This window comes from Podarcis pityusensis (assembly GCF_964106645.2).
Source record: "Podarcis pityusensis genome assembly, chromosome: 2".
In the NCBI taxonomy this organism is placed as follows: domain Eukaryota; kingdom Metazoa; phylum Chordata; class Lepidosauria; order Squamata; family Lacertidae; genus Podarcis; species Podarcis pityusensis.
In genome coordinates this window covers 115235469-115261049 of record NC_138029.1, presented here as the reverse complement: position 1 = coordinate 115261049, position 25581 = coordinate 115235469, and the positions used below count along the sequence as shown (strand labels likewise).

Below are 25581 nucleotides of genomic sequence, written 5' to 3'. Positions count from 1 at the left end.
TGCCACATAAGCTTCCCTGAGCAACAGCAAAGAAGAAGGGATTTTGGTTCTTGCATCTCCACAGCCAGTGAAGATCTTGGGGGAGGGAAAGGGAAACGGAAAACAGGATGGAGGCTGAAGGAGGTTTTAAGCGATGCCTATTCAGAATTCTGATTTTATTCAGAAGTGATGAGGGTATTCTCTATAGAAAGCCGGAAGTCAGACTTCACTGACTTTCAGGAGGCTGGAAAAAGTACTACATCAGAACAGGCATGAGGGTAGGGGTGCTTTTGTGTTTATTATTAGGCTGCGTCTTTGCCCCTCCTGCACCAACTGAAGCAGCTGATTCCCAAGGGAGAACATGAGGGAAAGACAACAGGCAGGTTTCAGGACTGACTCAACCAATTGGTACCATTTACAGAAGTGGCCTGAGAAAAAAAGAGTTGCACCATGATGGACACTCGGGTCAGCCTATCACTCTTTTGCCAATACGGCTGCCCCTTTAGTGCCTCTGAGATAAGAGAGAACTTAGATTGAAGATGTGGTGATATGTATCTGCTTGTCTGTCTCTATCCTCAGAGAGTGCTAAGTGGCCTTTGGAAGACGCAGAAAACAAGGGCTGGAAGGTTTCTCCTGAGAAGGAGGCTGCTGAGAATGACTGGAGAAGGGCTGCTGTATCAGCATCGTAAAAGGACACCCACCCCCCTTCACAGTTCAGGGCCACTCGGATCCTCTTGGGCTCCTTACGGGGGGAGCAGAACTTGTACCTACCGCCCCACTTTCCCATACCCCAGATCCCTTCACTAGGACCAAAAGAGAACTTGCCCTTCCTCTTCACAGACTTTCTGGCCACCCCCACGGCCCACCCCCCCTCGCTCCCCACAACGACTTCCCAGAAATGTCGGCCTGATGTGAAACCCTCACATCCCAGTACATAGCTATGTATGTCAAATCTCTCAGGGTTGTCTGGCAGGCTTTGACGCACTTCTCCCGCTCTCACACTCTTTCGATCCTCAGACAGGATGAGCCAGGGATTTGCTGTCTCTGGATCCAAAAGTATGTTTTCTGTGGCGGCAGAGGAGGAAAGAGAAGAGGAACCACATCAACTGGGGAGCTGACTTCGCTTTAGACAGAAATGTAATTCCCTCTGAAATGAACAGGGACTCAGTTAACGGTGTTCGGGGCTAGGATGCGCCACAAGTTCTTAATAATAATTATTGAAACATCTGTATGGTTTTGGGGGAGTTGTGCCATCAAAAGGAACTCTCCTATTTTCTGGTAATGAAATCACTGTGCACAGAAACCTTACACCAGCCCTGTAAGTAAGGTCAACTTTATTATGCCCGTTTTTCAGACGGGAGGACTGAGGCTGAGAGTGGCCTCTTTACTCACCCCCAAAGCTCATGGCAGAAGGCGTCATCAAAGCAGGGACTCCCTGATTCACAGCTCAATCTTTTCCCTCATGACACACTATGCTTGAAATGCCAGGTAAATCTGGCAGCAGGCCACAGCAGAGAACACACCCTTCTCATGGCAAGCACCAAAGTTCAGTTATGTATTTAAAGGATGTTTTACCCCACCTTTCCAGGCAGTTTATAAAAAGAAAAAACACTGACACCCATAAAAGTGTCTCTATGCTCTGCTGCTTATGAAAGTGACTAGTCTCCCTTAACCCTCTCTGTGTGAAATGACCTTCTTGGGGCTCTGAGAGCGAATCGGAGGGCGGGGGGGGGGGGGTTCTGTTTTGATGAGCAGACGTTGTCAGGCAGGCTGCCTCTCTCTGCAGATGCCAGACAGTTGACTTGCCTGTTGGGAATGTTGAAGCTCTGCTCATCTCATTGATATTGGTAATGAAACTCAAATAGGACAAAAATGCATTCTCCTCCAATGATATCTTTCAAACATCATTTTAATGAAGAAGGCCTGGCGCCTTCGTTATACACATTTAAGTGCCAGGCAAAAACATTCCTCTTTAACCAGACCTTTGGCTGATTGACATCTGACGCCCTTTTAAAATGTGAATTGGGAGAGTGTAACAACCTAAGTAAGGGACATGGGGGGTGCTGTGGTCTAAACCACTGAACCTCTTGGGCTTGCCGATCAGAAGGTTGGCGGTTCGAATCCCCACGACGGGGTGAGCTCCCATTGCTCGGTCCCAGTTCCTGCCAACCTAGCTGTTTGAAAGCACGCCAAAAAGTGCAAGTAGATAAATAGGTACCGCTCCTACAGGAAGGTAAACGGCGTTTCCATGTGCTGCTCTGGTTTCGGTGTTCTGTTCCAACCAGAAGTGGGTTAGTCATGCTGGCCACATGACCTGAAAAAACTGTCTGCGGACAAACACCGGCTCCCTTGGCGTGTAAAGCGAGACGAGCGTCGCAACCCTAGAGTCATTTGCGACTGGACTTAACTCTCAAGGGTCCTTTACCTTTACCAACCTAATTTATCACTTCCTGAAAGTGACAGAAAACCTGTAAGGCAGATGTGGAAACTGCTAACTGGGGGGGGGGGGGTAAAATTGTGCTGCTATTCGACCCCTGAAATTTACCTTTTTGCAGCTCAAGTCCAGATTCCACAGTGTCTGGTGAAGAAAAGGGAACAGAGATTTAGCATCACACCATCACCCTGGTAACTAATCTGGTAATGACAATATGAGCTCATGCAATTATAGCTGGGGAAGCCAGAGTGGTGAACTTTAGGCATTGTGGACTACAGTTCCCATCATCCCTAAGCATCGGCCATGACAGCTGGAGCTCATGGGAGTTGCCATGTAAAATGTCTAAAACCCACCATGCTGCCTATACCTGCATAAGCCAGGGCAGGGGCGATGTCAAGATTCAGGCCTGCTCAGACCTTAGAGGAGGAGGAGGACCCCCAGAAGATCTCCCCATCAGCAACAATCTTGAGGAGATGTTGTTATTATTAATTATTTATTATTATTATTATTATTATTATTATTATTATTATTATCATCATCATCATCATACCCCACCCAGCCACTCTGCGCAGCTCACAGCATATACAGTGGTACCTCAGGTTACATATGCATCAGGTTACATATGCTTCAAGTTACAGACTCCCCTAAGCCAGAAATCGTGCTTCAGGTTAAGAACTTTGCTTCAGGATGAGAACAGAAATCGTGCTCCAGCTGCGCAGTGGCAGCAGGAGGCCCCATTAGCTAAAGTGGTGCTTAAGGTTAAGAACAGTTTCAGGTTAAGTACGGACCTCCGGAACGAATTAAGTACTTAAGCCGAGGTACCACTGTATTGAAACATAGTAAAAAATCAAACATTAAGAACTTCCTGATACAGGGCTGCCTTCAGTTGTCATCTAAAAGTGAGATAGTTGTTTATCTCCTTGACATCTGAAGGGAGGGCGTTCCAGATGGTGGGTGTCCCTACTGAGAAGGCCCTCTGTCTGGTTCCCTGTAACCTCACTTCTCACAGGGAGGGAACCTCCAGAAGGCCCTCGGCGCTGGACCTCAGTGTCCGGGCTGAATGATGAGAGTGGAGACGCTCCTTCAGGTATACTGGGCCGAGGCCTTTTAGGGCTTGAAAGTCAGCACCAACACTTTGACTTGTGCTCAGAAACGTACTGGGAGCCAATGTAGATCTTTCAGGACCAGTGTTATATGGTCTCAGTAGCCACTCCCAGTCACCAGTATAATTGCTGCATTTTGGTTTACTGTAGTTGTAGTTTCGGGGTCACCTTCAAAGGAAGCCCCATGTACAGTGCACTGCAGTAGTCCAAGCGGGAGATAACTAGACCATGGCAAGACAGCCTGCGGGCAGGTAGCGCCTCAGCCTGTGTACCAGATGGAGCTGGTAGCCAGCTGCCCTGGACACAGAATTGACCTGCGCCTCCATGCACAGCTGTGAGTCCAAAATGACTCTGAGGCTGCGCACCTGGCCCTTCAGGGGCACAGTTACCCCATTCAGGGCCAGGGAGTCCTCCACACCTGCCCACCAGACATCCTTGTTCCAGGACTGGAGTTCTCAACCCCAGTTCCCTCTGCTCCTGGGTGGCTTTTTGACAGCCTCCCGCCTCCTTCACATCAATCTCAAGGCCGGAGGAACAGAGGAGACACCCAAAAGGCTGTAGGTGAGGCTACTTGGGAAATGGGAGAGGTGTGGGAAGCATCTAAGGCCTGGCTGAGAGATTTGAAGCAGTAAAATACAACTTTTTACAGACAACCCACAATGTACGCGAGGGTTACTTTCCTGGGGATTGTCCATAAAGTCATGCAAAATCAGAATTACCTCCCGAATCACTCCCTCCCATTAAAGATCTTGAATGGTCTTGAGTCTCAAATCTTTCATTCTTGGGCAAGGTGATTGAGCGAGTGGTTGCTGAACAACTCCAGGCACGCCTGGAAGAAGCGGACCATTTGGATCCCTTCCAGTCGGGATTCAGGCCTCATCATGGGACTGAAACTGCCTTGGTCACCCTGGTTGATGATCTCCGGCGGGCTAGGGACAAAGATGAGAGCTGTTTCCTGGTTCTGCTGGATCTCTCAGCGGCCTTTGATACAATCGACCATAACATCCTTCTGGACCGTCTAGAGGGGCTGGGAGCTGGGGGCACTGTTATACAGTGGTTTCGCTCCTTCCTCCTGGGCCGTGTTCAGAAAGTGGTGGTGGGGGATGAGTGTTCAGACCCCTGGGCTCTCACTTGTGGGGTGCCTCAGGGTTCTGTCCTCTCCCCCATGCTTTTCAACATCTACATGAAGCCGCTGGGAGAGATTATCAGGGGATTTGGGCTGGGTGTTCATCAGTATGCGGATACCCAGCTCTACCTCTCTTTCAAATCAGAACCAGTGAAGGCGGTGACGGTCCTGTGTGAGTGCCTGGAGGCGGTTGGAGGATGGACAGAGGCTAACAGATTGAGGTTGAATCCTGACAAGACAGAAGTACTGTTTTTTATTTTAAACATAATTTTTATTAACAGGCCAATCAAATCACATTATTTCCAAATCACATTAGTTCCAAATTATACAGCCAGATTTTTAAATTTTGTTGGGGGTACCCATACTTCAAGCTCCGAACGGGGGTCCAAGCATCACTTCTATTGCTGCTTTAATTAAAGAGTTCTATCCAGTTCTGTCCTGATAGTCTCTTTATTACTTTCTTCATCTTCTTGTTGTTATCATATATTCCTTTCTTTGCGATCTCTGATAATCTTCACAAGCGGGTTGAAAACAAACATCCTCTGTGTGGGTTTTACACTCTCCAAAAGTCGTATCTCATAGGGACAGCCGCCATTCCACGCCTCCTTAAAAAATTTATCCTCGGTCTGTCCTTTAATTTTCCCAGGCTTGCCAAATATCTCACGAAGGCCTCTGCCAGGTTTAGATCACATTCCAATCATCATTCACATTCCAATGATCCTGGTCCTCCTCCCCCCGTCTTTCTTAGACAAGCCTGTCTTAGCGAGACGCCATGTAAAACTGCGTCATAAAATTTTCCTCCATTCTCCGATATTTACCAATCCTCTCTTTGATCAATAATTCACCCCACACAGTTCTTGAATTCCTGCTTGTGATTAATAAAATGCAACGATTCTTCTTTCTTTGGGGTGGAGGGTTATTAATACTCACATAAGGCAAAGAAAAGAAATGTTTTTTCCTCCACCCCCCTTCTTTTTCACTCCAAACATACCAGTCTCTTAATGGTGATTCATCACTTGATTTATTTGTCCCGCCCGTCGTTCCAGTCCCAGAGATCCATTAATCAGCAGTCTTATCTCCCGAACTTCGCTTGATGTATGTGCTTTAGCTTCTTTCCAATTATATATTTCCAATTATATTTTCGAGCTAAAGCGAACCAGCAAGCGCTAATTGGAGACAACGTCAGGAAGAGCCAACCTCACTGAGGGCTTGTGCCAAGTGACCGGGCACCTCCTTCTTTCGAATCCGGGGGTGCATTATGGACACCACTGGCAAGGCAGTCCCCCCCCCCAATTCCTTGGGGCAGGAAGACTGCATACTTCCCATAACAGCCTCTTAATTACCTCGTGTGGGTCAGAGAGATATTATTGTCGGCCATCTTCCAATACGCCACCTGGTGGCCCCCAAGACAGAAGTACTCTTTTTGGGGGACAGGAGGCAGGCAGGTGTGGAGGACTCTGTGGTTCTGAATGGGGTAACTGTGCCCCTGAAGGACCAGGTGCGCAGCCTGGGAGTCATTTTGGACTCACAGCTGTCCATGGAGGCACAGGTCAAATCTGTGTCCAGGGCAGCTGTTTACCAGCACCATCTGGTACGCAGGCTGAGACCCTATCTGCCTGCGGACTGGTTCACCAGAGTGGTGCATGCTCTGGTTATCTCCCGCTTGGACTACTGCAATGCACTCTACGTGGGGCTACCTTTGAAGGTGACCCGGAAACTACAACTAATCCAGAACGCAGCAGCTAGACTGGTGACTGGGAGCAGCTGCAGAGACCACATAACACCGGTCTTGAAAGACCTACATTGGCTCCCAGTATGTTTCCGAGCACAATTCAAAGTGTTGGTGCTGACCTTTAAAGCCCTAAACGGCCTTGGTCCAGTATATCTGAAGGAGCGTCTCCACCCCCATCGTTCTACCCGGACACTGAGGTCCAGCACCGTGGGCCTTCTGGCGGTTCCCTCACTGCGAGAAGCCCAAGTTACAGGGAACCAGGCAGAGGGCCTTCTCGGTAGTGGCGCCTTCCCTGTGGAACGCCCTCCCACCAGATGTCAAAGAGAACAACAACTACCAGACTTTTAGAAGACCTCTGAAGGCAGCCCTGTTTAGGGAAGCTTTTAATGTTTGATGTATCATAGTATTTTAATATTTTTTTGGAAGCCGCCCAGTGATGGGCGGGGTATAAATAATAAATAATAATAATAATAATAATAATAATAATAATTATTATTATTATTATTATTATTATTATTATTATTATTATGGCCCCACAAGAGCCTCTTACAGCCTACTAAGCAATGCAGAGGGCTTTAAAGCGATTTTCATGGAAGGATTAAGAGCACCATTTCTCACAAGAGCCTCCACATCCCAACAAGTACTTTGAAATATCTAGTATAGAATCCTCACAGCCCTTCTTTACTACCTCTGAATTTCTTCATGACACCCTCCAGGAAGGGATTTATATCGCAGAAGTCCCAGATCTTCCACTTCAGGGCAGGAGGAAAAGCCACAGGAGGATCCTCTAAGTTCTCCTTCTCCCGAGACCTGGGAGGAGAAGAACAAAGTCAAGCCTCCATCCTTCCAATGCAAGGAGCTTTCTGACAAGGCAGGTGTCTCATCCTGATTATAAAGGCACGATGGATATATCATGAAGACTTGGGAGCAGAGTTCTTCCTATGGCAAAAAGGAGCATCTAGCGGACGTCTGCATCTAGAAAGCATCTAAGAAGTTGAAGGAAAACAGACACACACCTGCTTCCATAGTACATGGAAGGGAATATATGGAGATAAGGCTGAATGTATGCAGATGAATTATTTAGAAGAAAAATAACAATACAAGGTCCTTAGAAAGAGATCTAGAACTGCATCAGTTTTAGCGAAGCATTTCAAATGATTAAAGTTATTAATACCTTTTAGCCCTGTGGTTACATTTAAAGTAGGGAGAAATATTAGAAATTAAAGCAGTATTTTCTAAACATGGAAGATTTAAAAAATATATTGAAGTCATTTGGAGAACAAAGCTCTCAACACTTATTGGCCACGATAGCTGGGTCAAAGGCAGTGGTGCCTCTGAACCACAGGAGGGGAGTGTCCTCTGGGGCTCGGATCCTGCTCACCGTGGGTTTTGCACCGGCATCTGGTTAGTCAAATATGTCAAATATTTAAGGGTAAGTTATAGTGAAGATATTTACAAGCACCTTTGGGATGTCCTCCCTTTCCAGTAATTATTCCACAGTAAATGAATTGATCAGGGAAAAGGGATAAATATGTAATGGAGAGGAATGAGGAATGGCTTCCTTCCTATGATTGTAGATGGGACCAATAGCTACAAATGACTATGAAAATGTGTCCCTATTTTTGTCTGTGATTTTGTGAAATGGACGATGGAGTCCTAAGCTATCTCTGGAAGGAGGAACTGGAGAATGAGTTCCTCTCAAAAGAATTTTTCTAGTAACATAATGAGGCAGGGGTTTCCCATCACTTACCTCTGCAAGAAGCTTCCAATATCCTGGAAGGAAGGAAAGAAAGAAAGAAAGAAAGAAAGAAAGAAAGAAAGAAAGATATTAGTGGAGCCATTTCTCCACTCAGTTATAAATGCTAAGCAGCTGAGTACCAGCTTCTGGGAATCACAGGTTTGGATATCACTAATTTTTTTTGGCTTCTCAGAGACCTCTGGTTGGCCAATGAGAGAACACAATGCTAGAATGATGGAGCCTGTGGTTTGATCTAGCAGGGCCCCTTCTGCGTCCCCAGGACTGACGCCTTTCACCCTTCATGTACTGTTTTCCATCCAGCAGCATTTTTATGTGACTAAGAAATGCCTGTAGTCTGAAGCAGCACACTTCACCCTCTCGCATCAGGATGAGGCCTCACCTGCAGGAGTTCACTCGCTGGTTCCTGAAGCTTCTCCTCCATCTCCCGGATGAGGCTGTCAAGAGAGGAGAGTTCCCTGGAGAGTCTGGCCAGCTGCTCCTCCCTTTTGGCTGCAATCTCCTTCTCCACCTCCGCCATCTGGGCCAGAAGAAGCTTCTCTTGTTCTTCCAGAAACTGGTGCAGTTGCCTGAACTCAGCCACCATCTTTTCCCTCTCTGCAGCTGTTTGTTTCTGCAGAAAAGAGGTTGAAAGAAGAGAACAGTGGGCCAATATCAGGCATCTAGTCTGCTCTTGCAGGATGAAGAGGCCAGTCAACCAGATTTCCTTGGAAGGCCACTTCTGACATATTCAGCAGAGAAAGAGCTTCGTAAAAACTTACAAGCCCACCCGCTCCTTTAAATGGTCTTTCATGCTCTGTGGGAGATAGGGCTGCTCAAAAAGAAACCACTTTTTGTATTCCACATTCATTGCCCCCCCCCCCAAAGACCTTAAAAGAAACAATTATGCTTACAAGCAGGTCTTGACTTTCCTTTTCTGCAACTGCTTTAAACACCAGAAATTTTTCTCTCTCCTTCTTCATGTTGTCTAGGCAGGTGCTGATCTGATCCTGAAAACAAAACAAAATCAAAGTTTGCTTGCTTTTTTTCTCTGTTGGAATTCATAATAACAGGAAAGTTGAATCACATGCTTGCTCCCTGCCCCAAAGACTGTGGTCTTTGCCTTCGTCATCCTGGGAGCCTGTGATGCAATGGGTCAGTGTGTCTGGCTGTTAACCAGAAGGTTGGTGGTTCGAGCCCAACCAGGGACGGCTGTGGGCAGAATTCCTGCATTGCGGGGGGTTGGACTAGATGCCCCTCAGGGTCCCTTCCAACTCCACCATTCTGTGATTCTATCCCTGCCACCTCCATTGCTCCTCCCTCCAGCCCTTCCCTAAGGGAGCTGCTTCCAGAGGATGAACTGGGGGCGAGTTTCTCCTGCAGGGGGACATTAGGGGCACTGTAATCCCCAGAAAGGAAAAAAGAAATGTTTATTGAACAGAGTTTCCAAAGTTTAGTTTTTAGAAGGCTGCACAAAAGCTCCTGCTGGCGAGTGACTCTTTGGCTGCCGGAGGGCAGAATACATTAAAGCGTTTTCTTGCAAGACCCCCTTCTCTGTTGCTAATTCACCCTCATCATCCCCAAAGGAAACCCAGAGAGATTTCCTACTTTGTACTCCTGGGACGCCTCCTCCAGAGGAATCACCTCGTGGCCCTTGTGCTCCTTGGATACATTACACACGAGACAGATGGGGCTTTCGTCCTTCTTGCAGAAGAGCTTCAGGGGCTCCTGGTGCTTCTCGCAGACCCTCCCCTTTCCTTCGGCCCCCTTTTCCTCATGAAGACGGAGTTTCCCGACTGTAAGTTTTTCCACAACATTTGCCAGCGGCCGATTGGGGATGAGGGTCTTGTGCTGAATGATTTCCCTGCACTGAGGGCAGGAAGCCTCTCCCTCGGATTCCCCCCAGCACTGGATCAGGCAGGATCGGCAGAAGTTGTGCCCGCACTCCGGGATGATCACCGGATCCCTGAAATACTCCAGGCAGATGGGGCAAGTGGCTTCCTCGCAGAGATCCTGCACGGGACCCCCAGAAGCAGCCATGGCTGCTGCCTCACCAGGAAGAGAGAGTTGGTTTCGTTTTCTCTCTTTTGCGACTGCAAATGGGCGTGTTTCCTTTCCAGGAAATTCAGACCTGATGGCTCGCGATCACAGCTGCCTGAAGAGAGGGTGAGTTAGGTGGGACACAGAGTCTTTGGAGCATGGGAATTTATATATTAAAAAGAAAGGGGATAAATCCTGGCTGCCGATTTAAGGAGCCGTTTTCCAAGGAGAGGTGGAGGGAAGCGAGTTTTTTATGAGCTTCATGTCAGTCTGAGTTTTATTTGGAAACCAGTGAATGAATCTGAATCTTGCAAGCCCCTCCCACCCAATGGCTCAAACTCACGCGCCCTTTTCCAGCTGCAAGACACAAAAGTTCAGACTCCAAGGAGCATCGCAGCTGGAGCCCAACCCTCCCCTGTGATGCACATTCCCACGGGACAATTGAACACGAATCTGCAGCCACTGAGAACATGGGATGGAGGCTGGGGAATTTCTAAGCTGCTCTCCAGCTCCAGCGTCTTCCAGTCCTGTCCACCAACCCAGTCCTGTCCACCTGGTCCCATCTCCAGCCCCTCCAATGGTCTGGGGGGGGGGGATATAATTTCTTAAAATAACATTTTTTAAAAGGCTTCCCCAGAAGGATATATTTTATTGGGATGGGGGGAGAAAGTAGGCACAAGGATGTGGCATTTATTTCCTCTTTGCTCCACAGAAGAGATTAAAAAGACGACCTTCCCTCACTTCCTCTTCCCATTTGAGCAGTGGGACTATGTCAGAAATGTTCCTGTCATGTTCCCTCTCCTTGGCTGTTGGTCCTGGTCCTGGTCCTTCAGTTGTCTCACTGCCATGGCAGATAAGGCTGAGTTTCACTCGCCCAAAGGACTTTGAATACATGCTGAAGTTGCAGAGACCAACATCAGGAAACGGTTTAATAAATCTCCCCACCCCACCCCCTCCAAGCAGCCCTTGCAGTCCAACAAAATCCTCCAGAATTCTCTCTTCAATCCCCTCCACAGCCCCATTGTCATTATTTATTCTGGCAAAAGTGGGTAGTATTTAAGTCCTGCTCAGAACAGACCCATTGAAGTCAATAGGCATGACTTAGGCGCATTCATTTCAATGGGCTTACTCTGAGTAGGACATACCTGGAACCAACCCAGAATGTATAGGATTGCTAGCCATCCTAGCCCAGAAGTTTCTCCCCTGCATTTCAGGAGAATCCACCAGAATTCTCTCTTCTCCACCTGGCAGGTTCTGCTCCACCAAACCTGCTGAATGGGAGAACTTGGCTTTCCAGAGGCCCTTTTTCTCACAACCCTCACAATCATGAAGATATGTGTTATCTGCACAGGCCCTGTGGCGGCAGCAGGTCAGGTCAGTGGGGAACTGTTTCTGGGACTGCCAGAACACAACATCATGCTATGAGGAACCTCCTGGCGCAGAGGCCGTCTACCTCTGAATAAGCTGAAGCTGTGGAGGCGAACAACAGGAAAGGGCTTTGGGTCTCAAACCCTCCTTTGTCTCAAGAGGCAAGTAGGTAGCCGTGTTGGTCTGCTGTAGTCAAAATAAAAAAACAAAAAATTCTTGAAAAAGATAATTAAAAAAACTCTTCTAGAAAAAAGAAATCCTCCAAAAGAATCAAGTCCTTTTTAAAAAAACTTTTTTTTTCTAAAAAAAAACTCCTTAAAATAATCCTTCCAAAAATTGTTCAGTAGCACCTTTGAGACCACCTGAGTTTGTTGTAGGTATGCACTTTCATCTACATGCACACTTCTTCAGAAGTCACCAGACCGGTGTATTTGTGTGTGTTTGTGTGTGTATAGTGAGAGGGTGGGGTGGGGTATTTCTCAGAAGGGTGGTGGGAATGGGTGCTTGGCTAATAGGTGTGGGAAACCTGTTGATGACTGTTAACGACTGCAATTGGTCTTGCAGGAAAAAGCTTCAGTGTATCTGAAGAAATGTGCATGCACAGGAAAACTCATACCCACAACAAACTTAAGTGGTCTCAAAGGTGCTACTAAACAATTTTTGGAAGGATTCTTTTAAGGACTTTTTTAGGGATTTTTTTTTTTAAGACTTGATTCTTTTGGAGGAATTGTTTTTCTGGAGGAGTTTTTTAAATTATCTTTTTCAAGAATTTTTTTGTTTTTTTATTTTGCCTTTAAGTGGGTGTGCAAGTCAGTGGCCAACACCACACAGTGTGCTGTGTGAAGAAGAGAATCACCAAAACCTGTGAGCTAATCCTTTTCGTCAATCTATAAAAACATAGGCACTCCTATGTCTACTCAGAAGTAAATCCCATTAAGTTCAAAGGGACTTACTCCCAGGGAAGTGGGCCCGGGGCTGTAGCTTTAATTTCCTCTTCGCTCCATAGAGCTCAATTAGAAAGACATGCTGCCCTCACTTCGTCTTCTCATTTGAGAATCAGCTTTTGGGTGGCAGAAATGAGGAAATGAAGTTGAAATGGTTAAGTAACAAAGTGGGGGCAGCGGCAAACTATTGCTGTGGGGATCAGATGGGATATCACCCTGTTTATATCCCTGGGGAAAAGTGTCATGTGGGGTGGATAGGGCCATTATACCATCGAGTCTGAAATAACATAGGAGCAACAATAAGTAGCATCTTTAATAAAATCAAGCAAGTTAACAGATGAAGCATATTTCCACATTTGTTCAGGCAAGTTACACAAAAGGATGAGAGGTGATCTCTAAAAACATGTAGAGTCATACCTCTAGATATGTTGCCTTCGGGCAACGGAATTTCATGTTATGGACAGCAGCAAACCCGGAAGTCCCGGAACTGGTTACTTCCAGGTTTTGCCGTTTGTGCATGTGCAGAAGCTCGAAATTGCGCCGCGTGCATGCGCAGACACAGCACTTCATCTTATGGACGCTTTGGGTTGTGGATGTGCCTCCCTGTGATGGCCTGGGACTCGGGCTCGGACTCAGAACCAGAGGAGTCTCAGTCCGCACCAGATCCTTTGCCTCAGGCCGCAGAGACAAAGGTCTGAGAGAAGGAGAGACCTGAGTACTGGCAGGAGGAGTGCTCGCCTTTGGGCGAGACAGGGAGTTGAGTCACCGGGGGATCAGGACTGGCCGTTACCCCGACAAAGATAAAAGGCTGTTGGACCCTGCCCCAGCTTGCGGGAGCAACATTCTTGTTTGCTAGAACCTGCCTGAGACACTGTGCCCGACCTAGCCTGGTTTCCTGCCTCGTGTCCTGCCTCGGCCCTGTCGGACTGTCTCCTCGTGGAATCCTTGGATTCTGGACTGGACCTGGACCACATTGCTCAGGTTAACCCCCGGGCCCAGCACACTCCCGAACGGATTACGTCCACAACCTGAGGCACCACTGTAGATGTATCTGATTGTTTGCAAGAAGTCACCTTAGAGAAAATAATTGTATAAATGGGAATTTACTATCACTCCCTGAAATCCCCCAAATTGACTCTGTTCTGTTCTTGGAATTGTCAGAGGCTCTTTCGTTCTGGGGATTAGCAAGACAAATGCTTTGAGGAACCTTTCCTGGAGGTCAGTAAGCAAGGTGGAGGGCTTAGAAACACTTTCCAGAGCAGGGCACCAAAATTGTAAGCCTCCATCTTGCTTTCTGGGCTCTGGAGGTTCGTGTGAGATCTCACACGGCCTCTTCTGACAGTCACCGCCCCCAGTCTCCCAAACTCTATTTATTTATTTTTGTTTTGACAAAATGCACAAGGCTGTGAATGCCTAAGTGAGTCACGCACAAATTTTGGATCTCTTTGGACAGAGAGATTATGCTGAATTGCCACATAAGCTGAGGGAAAGGGATTTTGGTTGAGACGACTGAAATGTCATCGTGGTGATGAGTTGTTGGCGTGAGGGTGAGCGTTCATTCTTTCCAGAACTAACTGGAAGTTCTTGAAGATTCCAGAGAATTCTGGAAATTGCTAGAAGCTGTCAGAAAGCTGGACCTTTCGTCAAGGCCACATCTGTGAGAGGAGCAGCTTCTGTTCTAACAGAAGCTGTATAAAAACTGTGTTTAGTCCGCATTTATCTGGCAAGCTGACAGAATGCAAGAAAGGGATGTGGGTCGCAAAAAGCAAAGCCCAGAAAACTCTAACTAAGAAACGCTTCAACAGACAAACTGTAAAAGGGAACCATTATGCTTTTGACCCGGTAGTAAAATATTTCTGTCTGTGCTTAATTGCCTCTGTGAGTTACTGCCTTCGTTGTCTGGGTCAGAGCTCCTGAAGCGCTTTGATGTTGCACATCTCGCTGCTGATTTAGGACTGCTGGCATTGAGAAGCGTACTTAGCAGTGAACTGGGAAGCTTGTCTGTCTCTACATTCAAGAGACTGTCAGGTGGCCTTTGGTGAACATGTAAAAGAAGGGCTGGAGAGTCTCTCCTGAGAAGGAGGCTGCTGAGAATGAGTGGAGAAGGGCTGCTCTATCTGCATCGTAAAAGGACACCCGTCCCCCTTCACAGTTCAGGGCCACTCGGATCCTCTTGGGCTCCCCACCCAGCATTGAAACAGGGGGCCCATTGAAGGTGGAGACCCTGTACTGATCACCCCACTTCCCTATGCGCCAGATCCCTTCCTTAGGACCAGCGGTGAACTTGCCTTTCCTCTTCACAGACTCTCTGGCCACCCCCACGGCCCATTCCCCCTCGCTCCCCACAAAGACGTCCCAGAAACACCCGTCTTCCCTGAACGCCTCACTTCCCAGCACATAGAAATGTCTGTCAAATCTCTCAGGGATGTCTGTCAGCTCTTGACACACTTTTACCCCGCTAGGACCAAAAGAGAAAAGGCCCTTCCTCTTCATAGGCTTTAGGGCAACCATCCACTTCCTCCTCTCCTCTCTTCCCACAGTGACCTCCCAGAAATGTCTGCCTGATGTGAAACCCTCACATCCCAGTACATAGCCATGCATGTCAAATCTCTCAGGGTTGTCTGGCAGGTTTTGATAGACTTCCCCCCATCTCACACTCTTGCGATCCTCAGACAGGATGAGCCGGGGATTTGCTGTGTCTGGATCCAAAGTTACGTTTTCTGTGGGGGCAGAGGAGGAAAGAGAAGAAAAACAACGTCAACTGGAACCTGACTTTTCATTAGGCACATGACAGAAATAGCATCCCCTCTGAAATGAACAGGGACTCCATGGATCTGCATTCGAGAGAGGAATGTTCATCAAGTTCTTAGTAAGGTTTCTTGAAACATTTGCAGTTCTTTCAAGTGTTTGAAGTACTTAGCGCACATTATCTACAGATAACCCTTGCAACGACCCTGTATGTTAAGTGAATCTTACTATGCCCATTTTTCAGATGGGAGGACTGAGGCTGATAGACAGTGGCTTGTCTAAGGCCACCCCCATCCCCCACAGTTCATAGCAGAAGGGAGTCAAAATAGGGACTCCCTAATTCACATCTTAATCTTTTACCTCACATCACATTACAGACCACGCTTGACATGCCAGGTAAATCTGGCAGCAGGTGCTCTCGCCCGCCTTGTAACCACCATTCAGGTTTCAGTTGTATATTTAAAGTATGTTATACTCCATCCTTCCAGGTAGTGCATAAAAAGCAAGAAAGTGGTTAGGTTACCCCGCCCCCTGTGTGAAATGTCCTACTTGGGACTCATGACAGCACATCAAAGAATCATAGTATTGGAAGGGACCCCAAGGGTCATCTAGTCCAACCCCCTGCAATGCTGGAATCTCAACTAAAGCACCCATGACAAATGGCCGTCCAACCTCTGCTTAAAAACCTCCAAGGAAGGAGAGCCCACCCCCTTCCGAGGGAGAACGTTCCACGTTGTGCAAAATTCACAAACCGGAACACCTACTTCCGGGTTTGCAGTGTTCTTTTTCCAAGTTGTTTATAAACTAAGTGTTCCAAAACCAAGGTACCACTGTATATAAAATAAAACCAAAAGCAATAACCCAATAACGCCCCCCCCAAAAACCCCACATTCTAAAAGGGTGTTGGATATCAATAAGATCAACCAAAGGCCTGTTAAAAAGGAACATGGTTGCCTGGCGCCTAAAGGTGTGTAATGTAGATGCTAGGCAAACTTCCCCGGGGAGAGCATTCCACAGATGGGGAGCCACTGCAGAGAAGGCCTTGCTCTTGTGTTGCCACCCTCTGAACCTCGAGGAAGAGGCACACGAAGAAGGGCCTCGGAAGATGATCTCAGGGTCCAGGAAAGTTTATGTGGGAAGAGGCGGTCCTTGAGACATTGTGGTCCTGAACCATTTAAGGCTTTATAGGTCAAAACCAGCACTTTGAATTGGGCCCAGAAACTAATTGGCACCAACTTAAGTTTCTGAACCGTCTTCAGGGGCAGCCCTACGTATAATGCTTTGCAATAATCTAACCTTGAGGTTATCAGAGCATAGACAACAGTAGTTAGGCTAACCCTGTCCAGATAGGGGCGTAGCTGGACCACTAGCCAAAGCTGAAGGAAGGCACTCTGGGCAACTGAGGCCACCTGAGCCTTGAGTGACAGCAAAGGATCCAGGAGGACCCCCAAGCTACAAACCTGCTCCTTCAGAGGAAGTGTAACCCCATCAAGAGCAGGCAACCTCCCAGCCATACCAGCTGTACCTTTTCTAGCTCTTATGATTCCCATTTTGTGGTGTCCAGGATCAGGCCAGACTGGACTTCTGTCTTCCCATTGAGCCTTTTCCCCTGGTCTGTGGTGCAATTCTGCCCTGCTCTTTTAGGTTTACTCAAGTTTCTCTTGTTTTAGCAGAGAAGCCATGTCTCCGCTCCAATACAAGACCCCCAATCTTGCAGGGAAGCCGGACCCCTGGAGTTCACACTCAGGCAGCCCCCACCTCCCTCCACTGACACCAGAACCCTTTTACCTTCCAGCCCCCAAAGCCTGTTGCAGCCATTTTCTGAGCTATTTGTGCTCATGCATTTCCCACTCTTACACCTTTCTCTTACATAAACTCTCCTAAAAGGGGTGTGGATCTGGTATGGATCAAAGGGATATTTCCCCCTCATGTGCCGGGAGCCTTTTGCTTCACACCACCCCTGTGTCTTATGGAGATTCGGCACAGAAAAGCCAGCCATCCTGGGCTGGGGGCTTCCTAAGAGTCTGCAGGATCAGGCCAAGAGCCCCTCTAGCCCATCATGCTGCTCTCACGGAACAGATGGCTCTGGAAAATAAGGGGAAATAATGCATGGACAGAAAAGCTGCAGTGGCCTGGTCTTTTGAGAAGCGGATACCATCTCTCCTGAATTAGTGCCTCTGTTTGATTCAGAAATGGCTGAAGAAACTCAGCCAGATGAGCGGGGTATGAATATTATTATTATTATTATTATTATTATTATTATTATTATTATTAAATGTACCTTTTTGCAGCTTAAGCCCATATTCCACAGTGTCTGGAAGAGAAAAGGGAACAGAGATTTAGCATCACACCATCATTCAGATAACAAATCTGGAAAGAACAATATGAGCTCATGAGATTGTAACCAGGTGTTGTGGACTACAAGTCCCATCCTCCCTAACCATTGGCCACGCCAGCTGGAGATTATGGGAGTTGTAGTTAAAGCTATCTGAAGCTCTCCATACTGGCTATCCCTGCATGAACAGGGCAGTGGTGATGTCAAGGTTCAGGCCTGCCCAAATCTTGGGAGGAGGAGCAGGACCCCCAGAAGATCACCCATCAGCAACAAGATCCAGACACCCCTGTTGCAGGATGGGAGGCCTCAACCCCAGTCCCCTCTGCTCCTGGCTGGCTCCTGGACAGCCCCCCTCCTTCTGCCCCCCTTACATCAATCTCAGGGCCAAAGGAACAGAGGAGATGCCCGAAAACCTGTAGGTGAGGCTACTTGGGGAAATGGGTGAGATGCGTGAAAGCACCTAAGGCCTGACTGAGAGATGGGAAGAGGTCAACGACAACTTTTTATAGACAACTTGTAATCGTGCAAAGTCAGAATGACCCCGAAATCACCGCTGCCATCTGAGATCCCAAGGCGGCCCCATGAGATTTCACAGGAGCCTCTCAGAGTCCTGTAAACATGGCAGAGGTCTTAAAAGTGATTTGTATGGTGGCCAAACCCTTCCTGGCAAGAACTTTCAAGCCCTTTACCTTGCTGACTGGAATCTGGGAGGCTCCCCCAAGATCTCACAGGAGCTTCCAGAGCCCAGCAAGAAGGAGTTACCGTCCATTTCAATTGCCTAAGTAAAATCATTTGTGAATCATCTACATATGAAAGTGTGGCTTTTAGATATTGAAAGAAAATAAATAAGCCTTCTATTTTCCTGGCACTGCTAGTGAGCTGGAGCCTTTCATGAACAATTTTAAATATTTTCAACCCATCTTTACTACCTCTCAATTTCTTCATGACACCCTCCAGGAAGGGATTTATATCACAAAAGTCCCAGATCCTCCACTTCAGGACAAGAGGAAAAGCCACCGGAGGAGCCTCTAAGTTCTCCTTCGCTTGAGACCTGGGAGGAGAAGAACGAAGTCAAGCCTCCATCCTTCCAACACAAGGAGCTTTCTGACAAGGCAGGGGTCTCATCCTGATGATAAAGGCACTATGGATATATCATGAAGACTTGGGAGCAGAGTTCTTCCTATGGCAAAAAGGAGCATCAAGGTGATGTCTGAATCTAGAAAGTATCTAAGAAGTTGAAGGAAAACCGACACACCTGCGTTCAAAGCATTTTGAATGAAATATATGAAGAGGAAACTGAAGATAAAGAAGCTGATATATGCACAATTTTTTTTGGAAGAAAAATGAACCATACTGGATCCTTACGCAGAGATTTTAAGACTACACCAGATTTAGTGAGGCATTTCAAGTGATTAATGAGCAAAATAAAATAGATTTGGTATGTGCATTTCTGAAATATAAGGAAGTTCAGAATGCTTTAGAATGGCTTTTGCAATTAACATTATAAATGTGTTTTAGCACAGTGGTTATATTTTACAAATGGACAAAAAAATAAAAAGTAAAGCAGTATGCTCTGAACATGGGAGGGTTTGTAGTTGTCTGGAGGACAAGCCTCTCAGCGGCTGCTATTCGCGATGGCTGGTCAAAGGCCTCGGTGCCTCTGAAACCACAGGAGGGAAGTGTCCTCTGCTGTGGGTTTTGCACTGGCATCTGCTTAGTCACTGTGAAAACAGGATGGTGACTAGATGGGCCACTGGCCAGATCCAGCAGGGCCCTTTCTCACATTTTTATGTCTGAGGAAGAACCTGCAGAAGCCTGAAATACGTCAAATATTTATGGGTAAATTATAGTGAATATATTTACAAGCACCTTTGGGATGTCCCCGCTTTTTGTATCAATTGCAGAATAAATGAATCTATCACGGAGAAGGGCTTTCAGAGATGTGTAATGGGAATAGCTTCCTTCCCATGTTTATAGATGAGACCAATTGCTACAAATGACTGTGAAAACGTGTCCCTATTTTTGTTTGTGATTTTGTGAAATGGACGATGGAGTCCTAAGCTATTTCTGGATGGAGGAACTGGAACTCTGGACGTTTTTCACCCGAACTTTCCCAATACAGTATCTTAAAGCAGCCGATTTCCATCACTTACCTCTGCAAGAAGCTTCTGATATCCTGGAAGGAAAGAAAGAAAAAGATATCCGTGGAGCCATTTCTGCAGTCAGTTATAAATACTATGGTAAGCAGTTGAAGTGGAAAGAGGTTAGCCAAGCACAAAACCAAAGACCCCCAATAAAATACGCAGTGCCACAAAATTTTGGAATAACCATCAGATGACAAAAGTCAGCCACTCCAGTGATGACTAATAAAAGGTCCCTTTCTTCTCTTTTGACCAAGTCACCCAAACACCTGAGAGATTCAGTCCCACCTCCCTGATTTGCCATTTTGCCCTGCAGTGCATGCTGGTTCCGTGTTCACCTGCGACCAATCGGTTCACTGCTATGTACATCCCACACTCAATCATATCCTGGGAACCACCCTGAGACCTGTGGGTATAGGGTGGTACACAAACTTATTTTAACAACAACAACAACAACAACAACAACAACAACAGGTCACCCCCTCTCTGGCTGGACCCAAGAGAGCATCTGAATGAAAAAGTGATGCAGTGCCAATTTGGAATGCCTGTGTTGGAGGCAGTATCGGTTGTATTCAACTTGCTTTTACTCAGGCACACTGAAATTAATGAACCTAAGATAGTAATCCCCATTAATTTCAATTGTTTACTCTGAGGAAAGATTAATTGAATACAGAGCTCTAGTTGCTTGTGGGCTTCCCAGAGACCTTTGGTTGGCCAATGCGAGTACAGGAAGCAGAAAGGAAAGGGCCCGTGGTTTGATCTAGCAGGGCCCTTCTTGTCAGCTCAGGGGTGACAACTTGAACAAAATATTTTTTTGGGGGGGGGGACATAATCAGAAGATGCAGTACAAACACACCATTTCAATAGAAGTGTCCATTATTTATGGGGGGTCTGGCCCCCTCAAATATTTTACTGGGGCGTCCAAGGGACCTCACCCCTCAGAGTTGGCTCCTATGCTGACACCTTTTAGCATTCATGTATTGTTTGTTTCTCTTACAACAGTATTTTTATGTGGGGAAGGACTAAGAAATGCCTGTAGTCTGAAGCAGCACACTCCACCCTCTCGCGCCTCACCTGCAGGAGTTCACTCGCTGGTTCCTGAAGCTTCTCCTCCATCTCCCGGATGAGGCTGTCAAGAGAGGAGAGTTCCCTGGAGAGTCTGGCCAGCTGCTCCTCCCTTTTCTTTGCAATCTCCTTCTCCACCTCTGCCATCTGGGCCAGAATACGTTTCTCTTGTTCTTCCAGAAACTGGTGCAGTCGCCTGAACTCAGCCACCATCTTTTCCCTCTCTGCTTGCATTTGCTTCTGCACCAGCAAAAACAGGAAAAGGAAGAGAATACATCAGATATCTAGTCTGCTGTTGCATGATAAAAAGACCAGAATTCACTTGGAAGGGCATGTCTGTCATTTTAGAGAGATCACAGCAGTAGGAAGAGAGTTTCATAAAAATCTACAAGCCCACCCCCTCCTTCAAATGGTCTTTCATGCCCTGTATTTCAGTTTCCTCACATACTGATTCTAGACCATGGGTAGGCAAACTAAGGCCCAGGGGCCGGATCCGGCCCAACTGCCTTCTGGATCGGGCCCGCTGATGGTCTGGGAATCGCCGCGTGGATCTGATTCTGATCATTTGGGCTGCACCATTTCCCCCTCCCTCACACACACCACGGTGGCGCCTCCTCTTGGCTTCTCTCCGCCCTGCCTAGAGCTGAGAGCAGTGGCGGAGGAGGGAGGAAAGCAGGGAGAGGGGCTGGGGGAGAGGGGGGGAAGTGAAGCCCCCCTTCACCGGGATCCCCGTCACCCAGGCCTGGGGTCGACCCCCGATTGCATCTCCTTTCAGTCTCCAGATATGTGTGTGTCTGTGTGTCTGTGTGTAGTTTGGCCTGCCACAAGATCTGAGGCACAGTGAACCGGCCCCCTGCTGAAAAGGTTTTCTGACTATAGCACTTTTTCACTTCCAAGAAACAGTGATGCTTACAAGCAGGTCTTGGCTTTCCTTTTCTGCATCTGCTTTAAACACCAGAATTTTGTTTCTCTCCTTTCTCATGTTGTCTAGGCAGCTGCTGATCTGATCCTGAAAAGAAAACAAAATTAGATAGATTAGATAGATAGATAGATAGATAGATAGATAGATAGATAGATAGATCTTTATTGTCATTGTCCCATGCAGGACAATGAAATTGCAAAACTACATAAAACTACATAAAAAATACATAAAACTACCACAAAACTACGTAAAAACTACATAAAACATTCAAAAACCCCTAAAAACTCTAAAACCCTATTTTAAAATACACTATACTGTAGAAACCCCTTATGCTGCCTTTAGAACCAGAATTGCATTTGCATAGAAACCGTTTCTCAGGCGGCTAGTCTGAGAATTCCAGCTGGGTTGTTTTTTCTTTCCCTTTTTCAAGCGTTTTAGTAATATCAGGCAACTGAATCATATGCTTGCTCCCTGCCCCACATTCCTGGGTCCTTCCGGAGGTTCCCCTTCATTCCTGCCCCCTGCCTTGCCCCACCTTCCAGTTCTAGGAGCCTTCACTGGGAGCCGCTTCCAGAGGAAGAACTGTGGGGAGTGACTCCAATATGCTGCAGGGGGACATAGAGGGAAATTAATCCCTCGAAAAAAAGAAGAAATGTTTTTTGAATCGAGTTTTCAGAAGTTTTAAGTTTCACAAGGCTGCACAAACACTCCTGCTAGAGGGGGTGGGGAGAATACATTACAGTGGTACCTCAGGTTAAGTACTTAATTCGTTCCGGAGGTCCGTTCTTAACCTGAAACTGTTCTTAACCTGAGGTACCACTTTAGCTAATGGGGCCTCCCGCTGCGCCGCCGGAGTACGATTTCTGTTCTCATCCTGAAGCAAAGTTCTTAAACTGAAGCACTATTTCTGGGTTAGCAGAGTCTGTAACCTGAAGCGTCTGTAACCTGAAGCGTCTGTAACCTGAAGCATCTGTAACCCGAGGTACCACTGTATCACAAGGTTATCTTGGCATTATTCCTGCATTGCAGGGGGTTGGATTAGATCAGGCATAGGCACCTTTTGGCCCTCCAGATGTTTTGGACTACAATTCCCATCATCCCTGACGAATGGTCCTGTTAGCTAGGGATCAGGGGAGTTGTAGGCTAAAACATCTGGAGGGCCGAAGGTTGCCTATGCCTAGACTAGATGACCTTGGGTCCCAGAGGAAGAACTGTAGGGAGTTTCTCCAATATGCTGCAGGGAGACATAGAGGGAAATTCATCCCTTGAAATATGATGAAATGTTTATTAACAGTGTTTTCAGAAGCTTCACAGGGCTGCACAAAGGCTCCTGCCAGAGGGGGTGGGGAGAATGCATTATTTCAAGAGTATCTTGGCATCATTCCTGCCTTGCAGGGGGTTGGACTAGATGATCCTTGGGTCCCTTCCAACTCTATGATCTTGCAGGCCTGGCTTGTCTACAGCTATTCCATCCCCCGAGCAAATCTGGAGCAGAGGCGTAGCATGGGCCAGCCTGGGGGGCGCCTGTCGTAAGCTGTTGCATCCTTAGCGCAACGTCTTCCATCTGAAGGACTAACATGCTGGCACCCTGCCAGCCGCACACAGCTATTGCAAATCTCACAAAGCGGTGCTGGGCTCGCAGTGCACTGGGAGACTTGCACCCCCCAAAGCAAGGCAGCACCGGACACGTTGGTTGGCCAAGTTCCCCACTACTCTTAGCCCCAGTTACTGGGGGTCGCTCCACTGGCACAACTTGTCCCCATGGGGTTCGGCATGCCCCGGGCACCAGCAAGGAACGCTCCGCCACTGATCCAGAGTGTTTTCCTACCTTGTACTCCAGGGACGCCTCCTCTATAGGAACTGCCTCGTGGCTTTTGTGCTCCTTGGATCTGTCACAAACCAGACAGATGGGGGCTTCATCCTCCTTGCAGAAGAGCTTCAGGGGCTCCTGGTGCTTCTCACAAACTCTCTCCTTTCCTTTGGCCTCCTTTTTTCCGCCCAGAAGGCTGAATTTCTGGGTTATTTCCACAAAATTTGCCAGCTGCAGGTTTCTCGTGATGCTGCTTTGCTCCACCCTTTCCCTGCACTGAGGGCAGGAAGCCTCTCCCTCGGATTTCCCCCAGCACTGGATCAGGCAGGATCGGCAGAAGTTGTGTCCGCACTCTGGGATGATCACTGGATCTTGGAAATACTCCAGGCAGATGGAGCAAGTGGCTTCCTCGCAGAGATCCACGACGGGACCCCCAGAAGCAGCCATGGCCCCAGCCCCAGGGAGAGAGAGTTGGTTTCGTTTTCTCTCCTTTCCGTCTGCAAATGGGTGTGTTTCCTTTCTGGGAAATTCAGACTCGATGCGTCCAGATGTCTGCTGATATGGAGCTGCGGAGTGAGCTGGAGCAGAGAGCCTCTTCCGTGTAGAGGAAATTAATTTCTTTATTTTAAGAGGAATGCTCTTGGCAGCTGCTCGTTTAAGGAACCATTTCCAGTGACAGCAGGAGAGAAGTGTGGTTGTATTTTCCCTAACTTCACATGAGCCTCCGACTAATTTTAAAACCAATGACTGAATCCTAACTCCGTTTCCCCCACAAATTGCTCCATTTCTAGCTATTCGCCTCAATGTAAAGAGTAGAAGCAGCCCAACTCTCCATCATGGTGCCTATTTTTATAGGAAGGAAGTTCAGCAGTTGGGGGAGTGGTGCAGGAAAAACAACTTACTCCTTAACTTAAAGAAAACAAAAGAGATCATTGTGGACTTTAGGAAATGTAAATTGAATATTCAGCCACTTATTACTGAGGGGAAGTGCGTGGAACAGGTCTCAGTGTTTCGATTTCTGGGAATGGAGTTGAGAGACGACCTAACCTGGGGAGAGAACAGCAAAGACCTGGTGAAGAAAGCACAGCAGAGGTTATATTTTCTGAGAATCCTCCGGAAAAACAATCTCTCAAAGGACCTGTTGATGGCATTTTACCATTGCACTGTGGAGAGCGTATTAACTTATGGTCTCTGTGTGTGGTTTGGGAGCTGCATGGCCAGGGAAAAAACACTGCTGTCCAGGGTTGTAAAGACTGCAGAGAGAATAATTGGGTGCACTCTTCCCACCTTGGATCAAATCTATGCTTCCAGGTGTCATAAGAAAGCTGCAGAGATAGCGCAGGATAGTGCGCACCCCGGAAATGATCTCTTTCAGCTTCTGCCTTCTGGAAGAAGGTATAGGGTTATAAAGACCAGGACTAGCCACCTGAGAAACAGTTTCTACCCAAATGCAATTCTGGTTCTAAACGCAGCATAAGGGGTTTCTACAGTATAGTGTATTTTAAAATAGGGTTTTAGAGTTTTTAGGGGTTTTTGAATGTTTTATGTAATTCTTATGTAGTTTTATGTAGTTTTATGTAGTTTTGTGGTAGTTTTATGTAGTTTTGCAGTTTCATTGTCCTGCATGGGACAATGACAATAAAGATCTATCTATCTATCTATCTATCTATCTATCTAGTGTGGACAAAATCACCAGCCTCTCTGATAACGTGAAAAAACACTGGGTCCGCCCCCTAGGTGAAGACTGGGATCACACAGCATTTTTAGCAATATGAGAAAATTGGGTCCTTCATAATCAAAAAAATAACTGGGTCTTTTTTAATCTGCTGTGAAGACCCAGTGAAGCTGAAAGGAGGGAGAGTCAGGGCACACAAAAGGAAGGACTTCTCTTCACACCGGATTTTGTGCGATTCTGATTAATTTTGCCATGTGCAGAAGGGCTTGTTGTAAATAAAAATATGCCCTTTTCCCTTATGGGGTATCCAAGAGCCCATATAGAGTCCTTACATAGGTTCCCTATTGGTAGGAGAAAATAACAGAGGCCAACCAGAGAATATTGAGAAGCAAAGCAGCTAGTAAGCTTGATCTTTATTAATCTG

At 47.1% G+C, this 25581-nt stretch overlaps 1 protein-coding gene across 5 annotated transcripts; it reads right to left on the bottom strand.

Annotated features, from left to right (window-relative positions):
- Positions 1-120: 120 nt before the first annotated feature.
- LOC308469681 (zinc finger protein RFP-like) lies at positions 121-25003 on the bottom strand. 5 transcript variants are annotated; one of them, XM_080992487.1, is made up of 7 exons: positions 23501-24308; positions 9024-9119; positions 8513-8743; positions 8125-8147; positions 7063-7184; positions 2525-2557; positions 121-1044 (listed from the first exon to the last, which is right to left on the bottom strand). In XM_080992487.1, the coding sequence occupies exons 1-7, from the start codon at positions 23927-23929 to the stop codon at positions 482-484; spliced, it is 1497 nt and encodes a 498-aa protein (XP_080848613.1). In that variant the 5' UTR covers positions 23930-24308; the 3' UTR covers positions 121-481. The 5 variants fall into 5 exon arrangements, with proteins under 5 accessions (XP_080848613.1, XP_080848614.1, XP_080848612.1 ...); XM_080992488.1 differs by lacking the exon at positions 23501-24308 and adding an exon at positions 9754-10200; XM_080992486.1 differs by lacking the exon at positions 23501-24308 and adding an exon at positions 9718-10199.
- Between the last annotated feature and the right edge of the window lie 578 nt (positions 25004-25581).

Excerpts from the sequence above, each read along its gene's own strand:
- LOC308469681 (XM_080992485.1), bottom strand. The coding sequence starts at position 23,929 with ATGGCTGCTTCTGGGGGTCCCGTCGTGGATCTCTGCGAGGAAGCCACT. Across the intron at positions 18,596-19,697 it reads ATCAGAAGCTTCTTGCAGAG|GTCTCAAGCGAAGGAGAACT; the intron begins GTAAGTGATGGA and ends TTCTCCTCCCAG. Across the intron at positions 17,524-18,473 it reads TGTCATGAAGAAATTGAGAG|ACACTGTGGAATATGGGCTT; the intron begins GTAGTAAAGATG and ends TTTCTCTTCCAG.